We start from the raw sequence: 20,882 nt of genomic DNA, 5'->3' as shown, positions 1-20,882 counted from the left end.
TTAAATATTTTAAAAAATAAATAATAAACCATTGAACTAAAAATGGTCTCTCAAAAAAGTCGTCTTTTAGAATAAAATTCTAACAAACAATCAAATCATATCATATATATAATTTAATTTAGTAGTACATGTAAATTGTTACAACATGCAAATTAAATGAATATAGTAATCAAGAGCTTCTTTTTATTTAGGTACTAAAATATGAAAGGTCTTAGCCTCTTAGGATTATATAGAGGTATATATTATTATTATTATTATTATTATTATTATTATTATTATTATTGTATTATAATTAAACGACGTTACGAACAGGAATATGAATCATTTTGTGTGGATTTTTAAGGATCTTAGGAACAGTAACATAAAGAACACCATTCTTAAAAACAGCAGTAACTTCTTCCTTCCAAGAGTTAAAAGGCAATTGAAGACGAGAATCGTAAGGACTGTGGATCTTGTTTCCAAAAGCATCGATACCACCATCTCCTTTGATGACTAAAAAATCATCCACAATATCAACTTCAATGTTGTCTGCTGCGAGTCCAGGCATGTCAAACCACATTCTTATCTCTTTTTCATCTTCTTCTGTGTTCCATGGTGTCCGCACTGCATCCATGCAATTCATCATTACATATATACATTCCTCCGCTTCATTTTATTGATTACATATTTGAATATTTCATATAATTAAGTGTGAGAAATTTAAACATGGATTTTCACACATACATAAGAGTAAATTATATTTATATCACCTCGTCTTGTACGAAACCGTCTCATTATGAGACAGATCCATGTAATAGCCCATTTCTTCAATTGATTACTTTAAGATCATAAGTAATCGTTTTAAGGTTATAAGTAATCATTTTAAGACTATAAAAAGTACTTATAATAAAATTATAAGTGATCACTTTAACGTAATAAGTGATCATTTTAAGATAAAAAATGTATATTAGACCAGCCCAATAGAGATGGTCTCACCGTGAGGCCGTCTCATTTAAAAATTAGTGTATTTATATATATTTATGTTAAGTTTCGGTTTGATGTAAAGAATTTTAGTACTCCCTCCGTTCCTTTTTGTTTGTGCACTTTAAGTTTTTCCACTTTACGAGGGAGAAATTTAAATACTCCGTGCTATTCGCCTTATTTGTCTCATTTGGTTTTGGCACATTTGCCAATGCACTTTTTCAATTTTAAATATCTCTAATTGTGCTTGACTAAAAATTATAAACAGTTGATATTAATAAAATTTACAATAAGAAGAATTAAACAAGATCCTACATAACTATGTTGTAACTTATAGATTAAGAACAAATCACATAATAAGATTGATTGATAAATAATGTTGAAAAACTAAATGGGACAAGTAAAACGAATAGGAGTGAGTATAATTTTTAAAGTATATATTAAAGAAAAAATATATTTATGTGAGATCTTGTTAGATTCATCTTAATGCAAAGAATTTTAATATATAATTTTTACAATTTTTTAAGATTTGTACTTAGGGATATTGAGTCTTAAAATTTGCTTTGAAATACGTGCAAAAAATAAATGGACAAACAAAAAGGATCAGAGAAAGTATATAATTTTATGAAACATGAATAAATAGATATTGAGACATGCATGAAATGGGGGGAAAGACGGTCTTTACCATTTACATGTAGTCTATTAAAGTGACCATTATAGTTTTAAAGTGATTAATTAGAGAACTGAATTAATTATTTGGACTCATCTCATGGTTAGATAGTCTCACACAAGACAAGCTAATAGTAGTTGTTGACTTTAAAATCCAATAATGTTACTCTTTCCAATTCATATTAATTGTCTTATTTGATGTTTACATTTATGCAATGCACTAATTAATTCAATCGAAAATATTTCTAATTGAAATAATTTAAAATTTAAAAATTAATGTTAATAAACTTGACATTGAGATGAATCAAGCAAGATCTCTCTTGATTATATTTTGATATATAGATTAAAAATAAAATACAAATTAATAGTTATTGATAAATAATGTCAATGAATCAAATGAGATGATTGCTTATTTGCTTTAAGTTGGAAGGAGTATTTATTAACATTATTAATTAATATGTTTAATATTATTGTTGATAGTTTTTAATGGTTAATAACGTATATCAAAACCATGAGCATGGTTTGGAGAGGGAAGGATGACGGCAACTCATACCCAAAAAGGAGAGCGCGGCCAAAGAGTTCCTCAACTCGAGGAAAAACAAGAAAAGTTCCTACAACAAAAAGATTATTATATTTCAAAATTTAATAAATAAAAATTCAACTATTGAGATTTCATCTGTTAATGTTTTGATGTTAAATACATTTATTTTGAATTTACAATTATCAATTTAGACGTTAAAATATTCATTTTATAAATATGTCTCCATAAAACGAACTAGAGAATTTTAACTTGAAAATAAAAGAAGTATTTACCGTAAGGATTGGTCTCAAGGATGGCAACCTTTTTGTTGTAGCGATCTACTGTTAGGGGATCAATTTTATTTGGGCCGGCCTGTTGGGCTTTCACCACAAAAGAAGGCCTTGTAGAAGAGGTCTTCATTGATGGTGTTTGGGTCAACACAGAAATTGGGCTGGATCCAGCTGTGAATGGGCTGGTTAAGGCCCGGTTGTTCGATACCAGAGTTGATGCAGCTGATGTCAATACATTAATGCTTGCCATTATTTAAGAAAATAGTAATTTCACTAAAATAAATTTAATTTATGAAAAATTGCAAGTCAATATTGTCTTTCATATTAGCAGCTATTTATAGTAACTTCTTGAAGTACTGAACTGTCTTGTGTGTGTATGCTTTTTGTTGTGAGAAGCTTAATTTGTCATATATATTCTCTTCATTGCTATCAAAATTAAAGTAATGAGACTTCTCCAAACAAAAAGAATCACACCAATTTGCAATCAAAGTATAAATGTAATTAAAATAAGGTGAAGAGAAGTTAAGAATCAATGATGTTTGCGGATGATTTTTTTTTTTTTTAAATGCAAAGGTAGGTTATTGAATCTCCATAACGAAAAGGTGTTATAGTTGATTAATATGTGCAAAGCGGACAATTGCTTAGGGCCCTGAATTTCTTAAGGTCCAAAAAATATATTTTCAAACTAAAAAATGAATGAAACGGGTCTAGAAAAGGGGAAAACACTCGATAATAACTCATGATTTTGAATTTTTAGTCAATTGTGAATCCTCTATAGGGAAGAGGGAGAGAAGAGCAAGAGATAATCTTTTGTAAGCTGTGAGAAACAAACTTTTATCACAAAATATAAGGAAAAACCTTCAATCGATATGTCCTCCAATGAATCTATAAACTTTTAGAAATATACTCGTACGTGCAATAAAATCTATATTTAAAATATAAAAGTTTCACTAAAATTAACTTATAAAAAACGCCAATCATCAATGTGTCTTTCTTATTCTTTTGACTGTTTCAATATTGATCATATGTGTTATATTTTATCAATTTTATAATTTATATCTGTACAATTCGGTGAAGTTTTGTTTAACAATAGAACACATATCATTAATCTCAAAATAAAAAAAAAATAGAACACGAATCATTAAATCCATTATAATGAAAACAATTAAATGAAGAGTATGAGATATTGGTATTTCATCCGATTCAATGATAAAGTATAACGACAACCGAAAATGCATGTATTTGGTTGTGTATAAGAAAAATAATAATATTCTATCATTAAATCGAATGAAACAACAATATCTCATATTCTACATTTAATTGATCTTTTCATAACATGTTTTAAGATTATTTGATTCAACTATTCAATCATCATATACAGTATGATAATTTTATTTTATACTAGATAAATACTGTGCTATGTATGCAGATTGGAAATTTTTTTTTAGGATTATAAAAAAAGTTATTTGTTGATATTTTAAAGATTTTATATATATATATATATATATATATATATATATATATATATATATATATATATATATATATATATATATATATATATATATATATATATATATATATATATATATATATAAAATGAATATTTAAAATATCTTTTCAATAAAATTATGAAAATAATAAATGGTAAAACAAAATATATTATGAATAACTTAAGTTTGTTATGACAATTAAATAATTACAATTAATTCACAATTTTTGAAAAAAATTATAAATGATATATTCTAATAAAGCTTAATTATTTTTTTATTTGAATAATTGAAAGATTTTTTCAACTTTTTTAAAGTGTAAAAAAAAAAAAAGTTGGTCTCATTTTAAAGATCTTGAAAGAAAAGATCGTTTGTATAATTTTTATTTAATATTATCTATTTTAAATAAAACTACCTTTTTTTAAGCAAATGGAAAGTAGCCAAGTAATTTGCAATTGCATGTCAGTGAAATTATGAAGTGAGATGCAAATTCATATCATTTTATCTCAGTTCTCAGACTATGTCACTTTATTCTTGTCGATTGGTTGTTCAACGGACAACAATTCACTCTTTGACCTCTTTTAGCTAAAACTTAGTCAAGTAAGATCTTATACAATATTTTTATAAATAAATTTACTTTAAAGTTTTTAATAAAATAATATAAATTTAATTTTAATAATAAAGCTTAATTTTTTTGAATAATTGAATGATTTTTTGAATATTTTTAAAAAGAGTCAAAAATATTACAAATTTCATCTTATTTTAAAGATCTTGGAAAAATATTACCATTGGTATAATTATTTTTTAAAAAAATTATTTATAGGTGAAAGTACCTAAATATTAAATAAAAATAATTTTTTTTAAGCAAATAGGAATATGAAGTAGATAAGTAGCAAGTACATGAATTTGCATATCAGTATAATTATGAAGATATAATTATTCTACAGTTGATTAATAAACTTGAAAAATAATTTTGCTATATCAAGATATTATTCTGTTTTATTTTGGAAATAATATTGGAAAATAATACTGATTTATAAATTTAGTCATGCTTTATTTTGCATATCAAGAAGTTATTCTCTTTTACCAAGGTAAATACTTCTGAAATAATACTGCTTACCAAATCTTCTTATGCTTACCAAATCTTCTTATGCACATTAAATTGTACTATATTAGAAAATAATTTTCACTGCAAATTCACCTGCCATGTCAATATAAAAATGAGCGGAAAATTTTCGTTGAGAGTTTGACACGTGTCAGTCCTATTTCTTCATTAATAGTCTTTATAGATTTTATATATAATATTGATATTGATTTGTAAGTTTTTTGGGTTGCTTATTATTACTTATGATGCAATTTCACCAATTAAAAAAAATAAAATTGAATCTACCCTTTTAAGTTTTACATGAAAAAATATGTAACTTCTATTAAAACCATTCATACCCATTTTATATATATAAGTAATTTTTTTTGTTGTATTAGATACGAATATGTTTCTGCTTGTAGAGTGCGCAATCAAGGATCTAGAAGTTGTAAATTATTTTGCGTTATTATTAGCCCAATAGAAAAGCTACTAACCACATACAAATATGACTAGACCTTGAATATTCCATCAAAAACATTTTGTATTAGATGCTTACATTATAACAACTTCGTATTTTAATTTCATATTGTTCTATGTGACAGTCTTATCGAGAGATAATCACATATATTTATGGTTAAATAGTCCATATAATACATATTATAAAAATATGTGCTCCTTATTTAAGATATACTTTTCACTAAAAGACTGTATCTCATAAAAATATCTCTATTTAAATTTATGTTACAACTTGTTTCTTTTGGTACTAAAGATGGTAACGAATGTTGTAGTAGAAGGGGCAATATTATCATTTTATATGTTTAAAAAGTTGTTCACAGATTGTTATGTTTGTTAGTTGTCAGCTGAACAAGCCTTTACTGATCTTAAAAGGGCCCTAGTGTCAGCAGCTGTTTTGGCTATTCCAGATTTTTCAAAAGTCTTTGTGGTTGAGACAGATGCTTCCAAAGTAGGGATTAATGCAGTCCTTATGCAGGAGTCTCACCCTATTGCTTACATTAACAGGTCTTTGGGACCAAAGTGGCAACTCTTGTCTGTCTATGAGAAGAGCTTCTTGCCTTAGTCTTTGCTGTTAGATCTCCACCCCATTCCAGCAGTTTTGGCTTTCAAAGCTTATGAGATTTGACTATGAAATACAATATAAGTGTGGTACTGAAAATAAGGCAACTGATGCTGTTTCTAGGGTCCAAGGTTCAGAAATCTTGTTATTGGCCCTTTCCTTAGTCACTTCAGACCTAGATGCCCAAATTAAAGCTAGCTATCATGCTCATGTTTCTTTTTGACTATCATCCAAACACTGAGTACTGGGGGACATGTACATCATTATACTTTGCTTAATGGGTAATTAAGAAGGAAAGATAGATTGGTGGTTGGTCCTGTCAGTCCTTTCAGGAAATCTATAATTGAATGGCATCATTCAAGCCCAGAGGCAGGACATTCAGGTAGAGATGGAACAACAATGAGAGTTAAAAGGCGATTTTATTGGAAAGGGATGAACAAGGATATCAAGCAATTTGTAAGGGAATGTGTGGTTTGTCAAGCTGCAAAATATGAGCCCATTGCCTCTCCAAGGTTGTTACAGCCCCTAGATATCCCAGAAGAGGTGTGGAAGAATGTCTCTATGGATTTTATTACAGGATTACCTAAATCCATGCATAGGGATACTATCATCGTAGTAGTAGAAAGGTTAAGTAAATACGCCCATTTCATTCCTCTCACCCATCCATATACTGCAGTGCAAGTGGCCCAGAGTTATTTGGATAATGTTTTCAAACTTCACGGATGGCCAAGAAGTAGTTTGAGTGATAGGGATGCTGTGTTTATGAGCCATTTCTGGCAGGCCTTGGTTTCCATACATGGTACACAATTTTTCTTTTCATTGCTTATCATCCCCAAAATGATGGCCAGACTGAAGAGATACCTTGAGATGTATTTAAGGTGCATATGTGTTAATGAATCAAAGGATTGGTGTAAATGGTTGCCCCTAGCTTAATGTTGGTACAATACTCATTACCACACATCTATTAAAATGACTCCCTATGAGTAATGTTGTAGTACAAGGGGCAATATTGTCATTTATATGTTTAAAAAGTTGTTAATAGATTGTTATGTTTGTTAGTTGTTAGCTGGACAGTTAGTTAGTTAGTTGGCGGGAAAATTGATTGTATTTTTCCTTAGCCTATATAAGATGTCCTATTGATATTGTTTGAAGATATTGAATAATAATACAAATCCCTTCTATTCTTCTCTCTTTCCTTACTCTTTCTTCTTCCTTATTCTTCTGTTTGTGTCTGACTGAACGAAAGACATGAGTTGTTGAGTTTTAAACTCCCATTGCTATAGGACTATTCTTAAATTCACAAGAATAGCCTAATATTGGTATCAAGAGCCATTCTTTCCTTGACACTAATATTTCTCTTCCATTCTTTTTCTTTCTTTATCCTATTGAAACATTTATTTTTTGACATTAAATACTACAATCAAATTGCACACAACCTATTTGTGAAAAGGTGTTGCCATGGTCATTTGAGTTCTTAGAGTTTTTCCCCATACTAGAGATTTCTTTTAGTGGTTGCAAAGATGAGGAGTGAAGAGTTTTGCAAACCATACGATTTGAAGAACCAATTATCCCACAACTTGAAGAAGCCAAACAAAAGAAGGTTATGAAATCTTTTAAAAAACTTTTGAAAGATGAATGTTTTGATAGTTGGGATAAAGGATTGTGTGAATGGTGTAATGAACAGTTTCTTGATCATAATTGCCAACATAATAGTGATAATTGGAGTTTTATTGTAGTATATGACGAAGGAAATGCTTATGTGATTGCATTAGAGATGTTCGATAGCATGATTGAAGTAAATACCATTCAAGAATTAGCAACGTGTGATTTAAAAATTAATACTCAAGAATCTTTAAATGTTGATCATATGAATTCATGTGCAAGAAGTAAGTTGGGCTCTAAAGGCTTTGTTAATATGGATGGCGATTTGGTTAATTGTGTGATTGATAACATGAGTGAACATGATTTAGATAAAAATCATGAATGTTTTGTGGCATGTGAACCTGATAATTTATTTTGAACATATGGAAAAATTTTTCAAGTTTATTCACTTGAAAGTTCTATTCTCCAAACTAAAAATCTGCTAAGAGAAACTCATTAATGGGGTACTTTATCAAGAGTACAATCAAGCTCCAAGAAGGTTATAAGAAGATATGAGATGTACAAGAAAAAGACAAAAGTTTGGGCTAAATATACTAAAGTAGTGCTTGACCCACCTTGGTTGTTAAAATTCAAGAAACGGAAGATTTCTATGCATGTTTTTAGTTTTATTCATGAAGTGGTGAATAAGTACAATAAAGATGCCTTGTTACTTGATTATTATCAACAATCCGAGTCTCAAAATCACAATCTTACTCTTAAAATTCAAGCAAGTGTCGGGGAAAATGGAAGTACTATAGCACAATTTTCAACGCAAATGATGTTGCTTGCTCATTTATTGGCAAAGAAGATTCAACTAATAATGAGTTTCAAATCTGGTGCTCGAACTCATTTGGCATGAAATCAAAAATTATCATTATTGATCTTACTTTATTTCTCACTATTTTTAGGCATATTTTGTAGTGTTTTGTTTTAATTAAAAGTTGTCTTGTATTTTTGTTTAGATTTCTTAACATAGACTTGACAAGTCTCTTGAAGGGGGAAAGTATGTTATAAGTATATTTGGTAATAAAATGTAATTAGTTATAAATAGATGTTTGTGATAGTCTTAGTAGTATAAAAGGGGACTAATGTTATATTAGAGTTGATGAAATACAATTGAATAAAATAATCTTCTTTTCATCTTCTAAATTTCTTCTCCTCTCCCTCTCTTACTATTCACATAATTACTTAAATTTCAACAACCATAACAAACGAGCTACTTCCTTTGCTTTGGTTTGTAGCAAGACATCAATTCCGTGGTGAATTAAGGGGTGCATAAAAAGTCTTATATTATTGACTCATCATGAGTCATGTGGTATACCACGAGAATAATTTTTTAAGGATTGCTTATAAGGTAAAAATTAATACTCCATTTATTTTTTTACAAGTTTTAAATTAATTTTTAAATTTTAATATTTTTAAATACATATTATAATAAAATTATTAAAAAATATATAATAAGTATAAATTAAAAGGAATCTAACAAAAATCTCATATGAATATATTTTATCTTTTGTAGATCTCTCAAAAATCCTAGTTAAATTTCTCACTTCTTAAAGAAAAATATTCCAGATAAGAAAATTAGAAAACGGAGGAAATAAGATTCTTATGGTAAGTAATGAAGTGTTTATTTGGAGTAACCGAGTAACTTTTATGTATGATGTTTTTAATTTTTATGGTGCTTAAATTTTTATAATGATAATACTTTTTTAAAAAAAATCTCAGAGGATAAAGCCATTTAAAATTAAAAGTCGGTGTTTATTCTCATAAAATTGCTGCAAGTTAACTATATAATTTTCACTTTAATGGAAAAAATTTTCCGAAAAATACTGTCGACTTGGAACAAAACTGGAAAAATTATTTTATTTATATTTTATTCCTGCAGTATTGACTTCTTGAATTAATGGTATTACTATTAATCTATTATGCAAAATTGCTTTTCAAAAAGCTAGTAGCGATTTAGCCTATGGGGAGGTTATCGACAGATTGATAGACTATTACGATTAGGAATGGTCATGGTTTTAAGACTCTGTTGGATCCGCCTCTTTTTTAAAGGTTTGTATCTTGATTTTTGAGACTCATCGGATTCAGATCTGATCTAAATCTAAAATATAATTGAAGGATCCGGGTCCTGGTCCTAGGGTTTATTCTTCAATTCTTATGAATCTCACCTATAGCAAGTAGCCCACTTCATGATTTATTCTTCAATTCTTTGTTTTTGTTTTAAGTTGATATTTTGTTCATGATTTATTCTTCAAATCTTTGTTTTTGTAACTTGATTCAGAATTTGTTGCCTAATTGGTCGTCGTCGAAGTAATTTTTAAAGAGATTTTCTTAGAACCATTAAGAACCTTAAGAACCCTAGATTCATCAGATTTCGAGTGTCTGGGTCTGGGTCTGAAAATTTTAGACTCTTAGGATCTGAATCTGGGTCTGAATCTATAAAAATAAAAGGGTCCTGATTCGAATCAACTAGATCCGCTCCAAACCCGTCCCATAACCATCTCCGATGAGTATCTCATACGAAATTATTGTACAATTGGACGGTTCATGAGCCGAACATACCAGCCAAAGCGACATCTTATTGTTAACCTGAATTCTTTGCAAACACAATGAATGTTGCATATTCGTAACTATATGTTGACAAAGCCAGGGGCGGAGTAAAAAATGACAAATTTTATAAAGATCCTGTATATTTTAAAAATTATGATATTTTAAAAAAAAATTTTGTCTTTTAAAACACCTAACATATACTAAGTAATTTAATATTGAAGCTCCTAATTTTTTGAAGCCTTGTACGGTCGAACATGTTGAACATGTTCAGAATCTTCCATAAATATTAAAATTGTCGATATATTAGGGAGGTTTAGAAGAATGGAGTTAATATAATGGAATCCACTTGAATTTAAAGATTTTTTAATAAATATCAAAATTGTCCAAAATATTAAAAAAAAAAATATTCGAGTTGGAATCCACTTGAAATAGCACCAAGGCCATTCCTGGGGTAGGCAAGGAGTGTCGCTGCTTAGGACCCAACATACATAGTGATATGGGGCTTAATTTCAGTGTAATCCATAAATTTACAGTATACATTTTTAGAAAAAAATCATGTTTATGTAAGGATGAAGAAAATGAATCTTGAAAAAAATAATTTATTTCCGTTTAAAGGGATTCGTCACTATTACTTTTTCAAATACTTATTAAAGATTATAATTTATTTTTACAGGGAGGGCCCATATCTATTATTTTATCTAAGGCCTACAAAATGTCTAAAACGACACTAAATACCAGCATATGCCATTTATTTGCTACTTTGATTTTAAACCGAAGCATAAAATAAATTAGGTATATTATATGATGCGGTTCTTTGAGGACCCCAATATGTAGGGGGTGACTTTTTTCGTTACAAATCAAATCGGAGCGGAAGTATAGCTTGTGGTAATGACTTTTTTTCTACCAGTAGTCGTAAGCTATTTATAGCCACTTCTTGAGCTATTTTTCCAAAAAAAAAATTATTTATTTGTTACCAGGCATATATTCCATTACAAATCCAGAGTGCACAAGATTAATTAATAAACATTAGTGACAGGAATATGCACAAGTTTATGATGAGATTTGGTAATCTTAGGGACACAAATATAAAGCACACTGTTTTTAAAAACAGCAGTAATATCTTCCTTCCTACTGTTTGAAGGCAATTGAATCTGACTATCATAACAACTACTTTTTATGTTGTTTCCATCTGAATCAAATCCTTCTTGATCTACACATATGAAAAGCATGTCATCTGCAACCCTAACTCGTATGTTTTCTGCTTTGTATTTCCCTCTCATTTCGAATGACATGCTGATCTCGTTCTCGTCCTCACTTGTATTCCATGTTGTACGCACTGCATTTACACTTTTATCATTAACAAAGGTAAAGTTGCGTATACCCTCCCAAATTAAGAATGCGAGTCCAATAGAAAATTTAAAATTTATCATCTCAAACATTGATGATTAGTTCTAGGATTATATTTACAGTTATAACATATTATGGAGCTTCAACCACTAGTTTAAACTTTTTGTTGAATTGATTTCTTGGCATGTTATATATCCTAATATGCCCCTCATACGAAATAATGGGTGATTGAGATTCGAACTCGTGACCTCTTATCAAGCTTGCTCTGATATCATGTTAAGGAACTAACTCATCCAAAATCTTAAACTGATGATTAAGGCTCATGATATGTTATATATTCTATTAATGTTTGAGATGATAAAACTTGAATTTTCTATTGGACCTGCATTCTTAATGGGTCTTAAACATTGGGACCCTTACTCTTATTATAAGGTAGGATCCGATGGGGTTTGAATAACTCAACTAGATGATAATGATGGGTTGTATATATATGAGTAAAATTGCTACATTTACATAACATATAGTTCATCCAATTATGATGATGATGATAATAGACCTTAAAGATATAACCAAAGGCTGAATTTGTGTCAATTAGCTAGTATACACTTATATACAACTATTTTGTGTAAGATCATGCAAGTGAAACTGGGTGCAAGCAAGACGAATTTAATTTACAAGGATAAGGTAGGTCAAACAGTCACCTTTATATGTTTGTTTAACCAACATGGTTGTTGTTTTAATTTATATATATTACACAAATTAAATATTAATCAATTTCTTAATTAAATAATTCGGGTCATAGCCTAGGCAAGCATGGGCCTAAATTTCCCGTGAATGCAAGATATATATCTATATAATTGAACCAAGGAATCGGTCTTACCTAAGTAAGAAAGCTTAGCAGTTGAAGGAGTGGAGTACTTATCATAAGGAGAAGAATCAAGTGATTCAACCATTTTATGGAAATGTTCACTAGACTTAAAACCTGGGGGATCAATCATCCTTCCACCTCCATGTTGTTGTTGAACATTCACAACCAAAGAAGAAAAAGGTTTCTTTGATGATGCTAAGAACAAATTTGAACGTTGGCCCAACCCTTTGAATAATTGCCCGAAAGAGGCCCGGTTACATGAAACTAGAGTTGAAGAACAAGATAATGCCTTGCTAGCCATTGAGTTGAATTACATTTGATAGAGCTTAATTACTATTAAGCATCAGCTATTACGAGTTTATTCATGCATGATTACAACAAGATGATGCCTTGCCTTTAAGCTTGTTATATAAAAGAGTGATAATTGATTGTCATATTCTTGTCTTGTTTGAGTCCTATGTGACTTTTTTTTTGTGCTAGGAGATGTTTTATTTACATGTTCATATTCTTGATTCAAAGCAAAGCAACGTTGGGACTTGGGAGGCTTGTCCTACAAAAAAGATTCACATGGAGATCTTTATATCCATAATAATTTTGAATATAGATTATTCTTAAATGATCCCGACTTTAGACACATTTGATATAAGACTTTGATAGCTTTTACAAATTAAGTTTGAGTTAAGATAAAAAAATTATAAGTATAAGTAACATTGATATAGTGGTAAATTTTAGCACAATACTGATGTTTTGTACAATACAATAGAATTAGTTTTTTCAGTAATTCACTTTTAAAAAATATATTTTACTATTTCAACAACTAGTTTATCACTAACGACTACTAATTAACCACTAATAGCAATTTCCCTTGTTACCACCTATTTCAATAACCACTTTTGCCAAATTGACCTTTTTGAGCCCTTTTCTAATCATATCGTACTTTTTTCCACATGTTGTAAACGATTACTAACTAACCGCTGATAGCAATTTCCCTCGCTAACACCTATTTCCATAACCACTTTTGCCAAATTGACCTTTTTGAGCCCTTTTTCAATCATATCGTATTTTTTTCCACATGTTGTAGTTGGTTTATTGGGCTTGTGATACTCAAGTACTCATTTGACCAAGGTTATTAGGATTGAAATTCTACTTAAAATCGATTAGAGGCACAAAATTAGCTCGATAGGATCGAGTAGAATAATCCTACAAATAAATTTAGATAAGCAAAAGTATTAGTCATTAGTCATAATTTTCATTTCATAGGTTTAAAATATTGACATAAACAATCATTAATTTCAAGTTTAGCTAATATAATGAAAAAGAATTCAATAATTAGTTTGAAATTTTATATCAATTAAAAATTTAAATTTTTTAATTTTAATTATAGAATATTTTTAAACATATGTTGCTTGATCAAAAGGAAATTAGAGAAAGAGGTGTAAAAGATATATTAATAAAAATAGTGAATTATAGGATCGTGGAACCGTGTTCTGATCCTAGCATTCAACTTTTCATGAAGTTAGATCGTAAGACCCTACTAACATTACGATCCTACTTAGATCGCTATCTTTCCCTATTTAAAAAAGTCCGACACGACACAACACAATATGACCCTTTATTCTTTGCGGCGATTGAGACATGACACACCAAAATGTTTCTCGCTTTGGCATGACTCACGGCAGCACAACAAGAGACAAATTTCATGTTTTGTTGGAAACCCTATGAGGTTAATTACAAGATTTTCCTAGCTCGTAATTTGGGTTTTTTGAATACGGTGACTTCTATGTAGAGACGTCATCTTCATATATGTAGCACATATGTGCCTATACATTGGATAAAGGCCCATTACTATGTGGGTTTCTACTTGAGGGTTGAACTCGATCAATACACTTATATGATTTTTTCGGTTCGGCTCATCTATTGCTAGCGGTTTCGTTTCAGTTTCTAACTCAATTCTACTCAATGCGGCAAAAAAATTGAAACCTGACCAAGCTTGTGATTCAAATTTGTTTGAAATTGATTCCTTCTATTTTTCGTTCCTAACAGGTTTAATTTGAATTTTGAAATGGATAAGCTAAATTAAAAAAAAAAACACGAAGTAAGTCAACAATCAACTTATATCTAAAAATAAGCGTTTAATTTCTAAATCTGAGGTTTGGTGCTGCTCGCAGTTACTAACTGCGAACAAAAGCTTAATTTTTTAAAAACGCAAAGTTGTTCGCAGTTAGTAACTGCGAACAAGGTTGTTGACTTTTTTGACCCTGTTCGCAGTTACAAACTGCAAATACCATCGAGTACAATAACCGCTGCAGGTCTCTTCTTCACATAGTTAGTAACTGCGAACAGGGTCAAAAAAGTCAACAACCCTGTTCGCAGTTACTAACTGCGAACAGCTTCTTTGCGTTTTTAAAAAATTAAGCACCTGTTCGTAGTTAGTAACTGCGAACAGCAGCAAACCTCAGGTTTGAAAATTAGACGCTTATTTTTGGATAAAAGTTGATTGTTGATTTATTTCGTGTTTTTTTTATATAATTTCGCTTATCCATTTCAAAAATTCGTTTAATTTCAATTTAACTGCGATTAAACTGGCCCATTGCCATCACTTATTAGGGCCACTTATTTATTTTCGGGCCTCAGAGCAAAATATGAAAAGGACTTCTAAAAACTTAATGCGTTAATAATATAGTACATCTTTTCTTTTTTATTGTTGATATTTAAACTACTTTATAAAAAAAAGTACTAAGAACTAGGGATGAGCATGGGTCGGATCTGGGTCAGGTCCAGCTAGACCCAGATCCAAATCCTAATGTTTTTATTAGACTCAGACCGGATCAGATCCGCAGGGTCTGAAAATTTTAAACCCAAACCCTTAGAGTCTGGCGGGTTTAGGATTTGGATCTGGGTCCAAAAAAATTTTATTTTTTTCCTAAAAATTTTTTAAAAATACATTATGAAGTACAATTTCGACCATTCACATAAAATTATTTAAACATTTTCGACTAACGAGGATAGTGTAGTACTTTATACTTATTGAGCGAATAAATATATGAAGTTTTACAACATTCAAGTTCTTATAACGAAATATTTAGAGGTGTTCATTCGGTTCAGTTGTATTTCGGATCGGTTATTTTTCGGATGCGTGTTACGACGGGTCACACACGGGTTAGGTCGGTTAGTCACGGTTCGGTTGAAGATCAGTTATTTGAGCTATCGGGTTAGCATCGGTTCGGTGTTGATTGAAGTTCGTGTCGAGTAGTCAATCGATCTCGGACTGTCATCGGTCAATAGTTGGTTCGGTTTTATCGGGTACAGATCGGGTTCGTGTTTTATTTTCCAGTAGAATTCGGCTACGAATTACTAATTACTATAGATCGAGTCAATATCAGATTAAGTTGTTAGACATTTTTTAATTGATGATAAGATTCCCCTTAGTTAAGCCAAAATAGTTAAAATGCAAATCAGTTAGTGATTATTACTGTTACTTTTACTTGTTTGACTGTAAATTAAAATTAAAGTTTTATCATTTTTCATCTAATTTGATTAAAAATAGTTAAATAAACATTGACCATTGACTATTAACTCTAATAATATGAAACCATGTATGTATAAAATTTAATTTATTAAGATTTCTATTTCTTTATTAGATTAACTAATAAAATGATTGAATATGAGTCGATCATACCTCTATGTAAAAAATTGGTTCAGGTTTACAGCATTTCGATTACAAATTCGTTCGGGTTATGTCGGTTTTAGCCGGATCAAGTTCGGTTTTGAGCATGATTCCGGTCGAGTATGACTCGGGTCGGTCACTATTAGGTTTGGATAATCTCGGTTAACGGTTATATGTCGGTTATAAAAATTAGGCGCAGTTCGGGTTCGATTTTACGATTTTCGGTAGTAAATCGGTTCGAGCGCAAGTTCGGTTCGGATAATGTCGGTTTGATAAACCTAAAAAAGAAACATATTTTCGGGTCGGTTAACTTTCGATTTCGGTTCGGATTTTCGGGTCGGGTCACATTTGAACAGCTCTAGAAATATTTATCAGGCATTTACTTTTTCAAGTATAGATACAATGACCACATTTTAAATTACATTAACCGCGAAAGTTCAAAATCATGTAATGTTTAGAAATAAAACAAAATTTAAAATCAAATAGTTACATACACATTGATAAATAATATATAATTTTTTTTTAAAAAAAGATGTGAATGGGTTCATGGGTCGAATTTGGTTCGAATCTAAGTCTCAAACATGTAGACCCGGACCCTAAGGTCATGGATCCAGATTCGACCCGGATTCATAGGGTCTAAAAATAGGTGGACCCAGAACTCATTACTTAGCAAAAAATATAAGTTATATATAAATTTAATTTAAATTAATATCACTTATTTATATATATATATATATATATATATATATATATATATATATATATATATATATATATATATATATATTTATATATATATAAATAAGTCTTTTGAGCCCTAAAAATTTTGGGGCCCTGCGTGGTAGCCTACTTTGACTTTGCTAATCGACGGCCATGTCACTTATAACAACATTCAAATGTCAATAAATACCATCATCAATCCAATATCCTACTTGAAAATAAGGTCCGGGTGAGGGAATGTAACATACAATCAATATTTGAACAGAAAGGGTCAAAGAAATGTAGTCATTTTATCCCAAATAGTGAGAATTTTGCACCAAAAGAAATATGACACTTTTACGTCAAGAGTAAAACTACCTACAAATAACAACATAAGCTAAAACTAGAGATGAAACCATATTATGATTTTATGAGTTCTATACACAATCAGCTATTCTTTTGAGAGACGGTCTCTTTGAGAGACATATTTTAAGTCTAGCCCATTAAAGATTAATTTCTATTTACAGTATTTTTAATGTCTACTTATATTATCCTTAATGTTTATGTTAGGATTTTGTGACTCGAACCAAATCCAAGATCATGAAGAAGATGAATCAAGTGTGGGTCAAAAATGATGGATGCACGGGGTGTGGAGTATTACGCGGGGCGCGGAGAAGCTTCTGTCTTGGGCAGAATGTTGAAAGCATGCCGCGGAATTCTACGCATGGCGCGGAGCACTGCGATTTTTGCGGGAAGTTGGTTTTGGCATGTTTTTGGCCGGTTACACATAGTTTTTGACGATTTCTTTTGTATTTCTTAATCCTAATTTCTTTTAATTATGAGTTATACTATATAAAGGCTCCATGTAATTAAAATTAGGGCATGCGATGCATGAAACACAAAGTGAGAAAAACTAAGAGAGAAAAAGTTTGGAGAGCCATTGTTGTGGTATCTCGTTCATCTTGCAATCTCCTAGTTTATTGTGAAAAGTTTATTCTCGGTACCGGTGGATTTAGCTATCACATTGATAGTGAGCCACATTAATTTCTTGGTGTGATTTTTTTATTGTTTGTTTGAATCTTTATTGCTTTCCGTTATTTATTTTCGATCTTTGCTTCCTCTATCGCATAACAATTTACTTAGTGTATCTTTAATGCCTACTTTTAATATTTTAAATGTCTACTTACATTATTTTTAATGCTTACTTACAGCATTTTAAAAAATATATAATAAGCTGACCTAATAAAAAATATTCTCTCGCCTCTAACCTGCGACACACATGACACAACTTTATCGATAAGCAGTCACAAATACAAGTGAAGATAAAGGTCCATTTTGAAAGCATCAACCCTATTAGATAAAGCCAACCCTCCCAGTTATGGCATTACAACTGAAGATAAGACCATGGAAGAAACCAGAGGAGATGCAACAACTGAAAGATCACAGATTTCTACTCATTAAATCCCTTAAAAATCACCTCTCTTCATCAACCCAACAATACCCATTATCACAAACCCCCAAAAAATCCCAATTAGCAAATATCCATCTGCCTATAATTCCAGTTTCGCACCCAATTCTAGTCACAATTTCATCAGTAACCAAAAGAAGAACCTTCAATTTCTCAATTTTCACCCTCATTTTATCAGAATTTCTTCCAGTTACTACTATCAATGCCATTGCAGATGATGTTAAAGAAGAAACAAAAGATGAACTTGAAATGTACGTTGATTCTGAAGAGGGTTTTACTCTTCTTATACCTTCTTCTTACATGAAGGTAAATTCATCTTTTCTTTTTATGTTTGTGGGTATTTGTGTTGGAAATATGACATGTGAGGAAGATCATGTATCAATTCCACACTTTTTACCTGTGGGTCTGTGGGCCCAAGCCTACGGGTGCCCCAAAGGTGTCCACATGAGTGGGCGCGCGGGGATTTTGTGATTAATTGTGACGGCCAAACAATTTGGTATAAAGCTTATGTCATATGATGTTTTTTTGTTTTGTTTTGAAGGTGGAAAAGGCTGGAGCAACTGCATTGTTTGAGGAGGAGAATAAAAAAGCAAACAATGTGGGAGTAGTAGTGAACCCAGTAAGGCTTAGAAGTCTTAAAGATTTTGGGACTCCTCAGTTTGTGGCTGAAAAGCTCATTCAAGCTGAAAAACGCAAGGTAAAGATTTTACCTTAATTCTTTCTGTTCTGATGAATTTTGTGATTTGCTTGAAATTACTTAGTGATTTGGTGTTGGGATGATTTTGGGTAAGAATTAATGGATAGTAATGGAAAATGAGAAGGAATTTAGTTGGAAGTTGGAATTAAGAAGTATCGAAAAAACGTTATAGCTGGTACCTGTTTGGGGTGACTGATTCGACTACTGATTTATCAACTGATTTAATTGATTTTGGATTTGTAATTTGTTAATATGAACAACTTGTTTAAAAATAGCTTATACAATAAGTTGTTTAACCAATTAATTTACTAAACACTATCATTTGATGGTTTAACCATTTAACCCTCTATTCGCGCCAAAATAAGCTAAAATTACTTAATTACCCTTTAAGTTATTCTATCGAACACTCCCAATATGATTAGAGTCCTTACTCCAAATTAAATTTTTAGATAGAGAAAATGATGGTTACAATGTATGGTTGAGAAAAAAAAGGTTAGAACGACTCAAAATTTACTTAGGACTCTGAACATATTACTACTTTTTTGATATAACTCCAACTTGTATGGTTAGACGATATGGTTTTTACTTGAATTTAGAAAGGGACATGGTTCAATGTAACATAATCCATTTGATAGCTAATTTGCCTTTTTGTATTAGCAATTCACTTAAAATGGCCCAAAACATCCTAAAACCAACCACGATTCTTTTTTTTTTTTTTCTTAATTCACGAGAAGATTAGTGAATCATATGACACCGACATGGATAATTCTAGGGCAAAAATCAATGATGTGTAGGTAATAAATGCGACATAAGTGAATGTACTTGTATTTTTTGTGGGTATTGAGAATCGTTCCATTTGATATATTAGAATTTGGTAAATTACTTATTCAAATTTGAAAAATTGATAATCTGTCATTGTGTTGATTTCGGAAAGGATTAGAATTTAATGAAAAGGATAGGGAAATGTATATGATTGAAATTGGGTAAGGAATTGAGAGTTAAGTGCTAAATGAAAATGATGGATTATATATTTAGCATCCATAGCTGTTCTTATGGGTCTTGTTTTCTATGTGATATGCTGTTCTTATGGGGACAAATATTGTGCTTGTAAAACTGCTTTGTGTTTGATTGAGATGGCTTCTTCGTCTTATCAAATTTCGTTACGTTTACTCACAAAAGAATTGCATAAAACATAACGAGCCCATGACGCGAGTGTTCTTTCTCGGGGGTTAACAGGAAAGCACAAAGGAGGCCCAAGTGATTGGAGTAGCCGAAAGACATGGCCTAGATGGATTGCCTGTTTATGAGTTCGAATATAGAGTCGATAGCACAAGAGGCGGACCAAAAAGAATATTTTCAGCAGCATTTGTCTCTGGAAAGAAACTCTACTTGTTAAACATTACTCATACTGACAAGCCCGAAAATCCTCTCGACAATAATACAAGAATGATGCTCGAAAAAGTTCTTCATTCCTTCGATGCTGCGCCTTCGACATAACACTTATGTTATTTTACCCTATGTTTAATGTATATTCCTATACTATGCTCCAATATTTCTGTTTGTTGTTCAATTATTTGCATAGTTTTATGTTCGTTAATCTCTCTTCGTTAATCGAAAAAAGATAATTATAGTCAGTTTTGGGTGTCTTGGGACCATTTTGTGCGAATTGCGAATTTAAAGCGAACTAACTAGCGAATTTGAAGGCGAAAATTGTCGCAACTATTAAAAGACAGAAAGTACTGTTTTTTGTTGGACCAAGAAACTATGTGATTGGATAATTCACAGAAACATGAATCATTCTATACATCTGTTGATTTGAAGCAATTGTTTTAACATGTGTAATGCCTCCTAACA

At 30.7% G+C, this 20,882-nt stretch overlaps 3 protein-coding genes across 3 annotated transcripts; 1 reads left to right on the top strand and 2 right to left on the bottom strand.

Moving 5' to 3' along the window:
• Window positions 1-194: 194 nt before the first annotated feature.
• Window positions 195-2,801, bottom strand: LOC130828385 (small heat shock protein, chloroplastic-like). The gene is made up of 2 exons (XM_057694349.1): window positions 2,443-2,801; window positions 195-603 (listed from the first exon to the last, which is right to left on the bottom strand). Exons 1-2 carry the CDS (start codon window positions 2,687-2,689, stop codon window positions 293-295), a joined length of 558 nt encoding a protein of 185 aa, XP_057550332.1. The 5' UTR covers window positions 2,690-2,801; the 3' UTR covers window positions 195-292.
• Window positions 2,802-11,254: 8,453 nt separating this feature from the next.
• On the bottom strand, window positions 11,255-12,936 carry LOC130828384 (small heat shock protein, chloroplastic-like). Its single transcript, XM_057694348.1, has 2 exons — window positions 12,510-12,936; window positions 11,255-11,618 (listed from the first exon to the last, which is right to left on the bottom strand). The coding sequence occupies exons 1-2, from the start codon at window positions 12,796-12,798 to the stop codon at window positions 11,299-11,301; spliced, it is 609 nt and encodes a 202-aa protein (XP_057550331.1). The 5' UTR covers window positions 12,799-12,936; the 3' UTR covers window positions 11,255-11,298.
• Window positions 12,937-18,146: 5,210 nt separating this feature from the next.
• Window positions 18,147-20,840, top strand: LOC130828383 (psbP domain-containing protein 2, chloroplastic). Its single transcript, XM_057694347.1, has 3 exons — window positions 18,147-18,637; window positions 18,873-19,028; window positions 20,265-20,840. The coding sequence occupies exons 1-3, from the start codon at window positions 18,242-18,244 to the stop codon at window positions 20,523-20,525; spliced, it is 813 nt and encodes a 270-aa protein (XP_057550330.1). The 5' UTR covers window positions 18,147-18,241; the 3' UTR covers window positions 20,526-20,840.
• Window positions 20,841-20,882: the final 42 nt, after the last annotated feature.

Source organism: Amaranthus tricolor, chromosome 12 (genome assembly GCF_026212465.1).
Source record: "Amaranthus tricolor cultivar Red isolate AtriRed21 chromosome 12, ASM2621246v1, whole genome shotgun sequence".
In the NCBI taxonomy this organism is placed as follows: Eukaryota; Viridiplantae; Streptophyta; class Magnoliopsida; order Caryophyllales; family Amaranthaceae; genus Amaranthus; species Amaranthus tricolor.
The sequence above is the reverse complement of the archived record's forward strand: the minus strand, read 5'-3'. Positions and strand labels throughout refer to the sequence as shown.

Bases quoted from the DNA above. Each gene is read 5' to 3' on its own strand.
- LOC130828384 (XM_057694348.1), bottom strand. From the start codon at position 12,798: ATGGCTAGCAAGGCATTATCTTGTTCTTCAACTCTAGTTTCATGTAAC. The intron at 11,619-12,509 runs GTAAGACCGATT...GTGTAAATGCAG, and splicing joins TGCTAAGCTTTCTTACTTAG to TGCGTACAACATGGAATACA.
- LOC130828385 (XM_057694349.1), bottom strand. From the start codon at position 2,689: ATGGCAAGCATTAATGTATTGACATCAGCTGCATCAACTCTGGTATCG. The intron at 604-2,442 runs GTAAATACTTCT...GCATGGATGCAG, and splicing joins CCTTGAGACCAATCCTTACG to TGCGGACACCATGGAACACA.
- LOC130828383 (XM_057694347.1), top strand. From the start codon at position 18,242: ATGGCATTACAACTGAAGATAAGACCATGGAAGAAACCAGAGGAGATG. The intron at 18,638-18,872 runs GTAAATTCATCT...TTTGTTTTGAAG, and splicing joins TACCTTCTTCTTACATGAAG to GTGGAAAAGGCTGGAGCAAC. The intron at 19,029-20,264 runs GTAAAGATTTTA...GGGGGTTAACAG, and splicing joins TTCAAGCTGAAAAACGCAAG to GAAAGCACAAAGGAGGCCCA.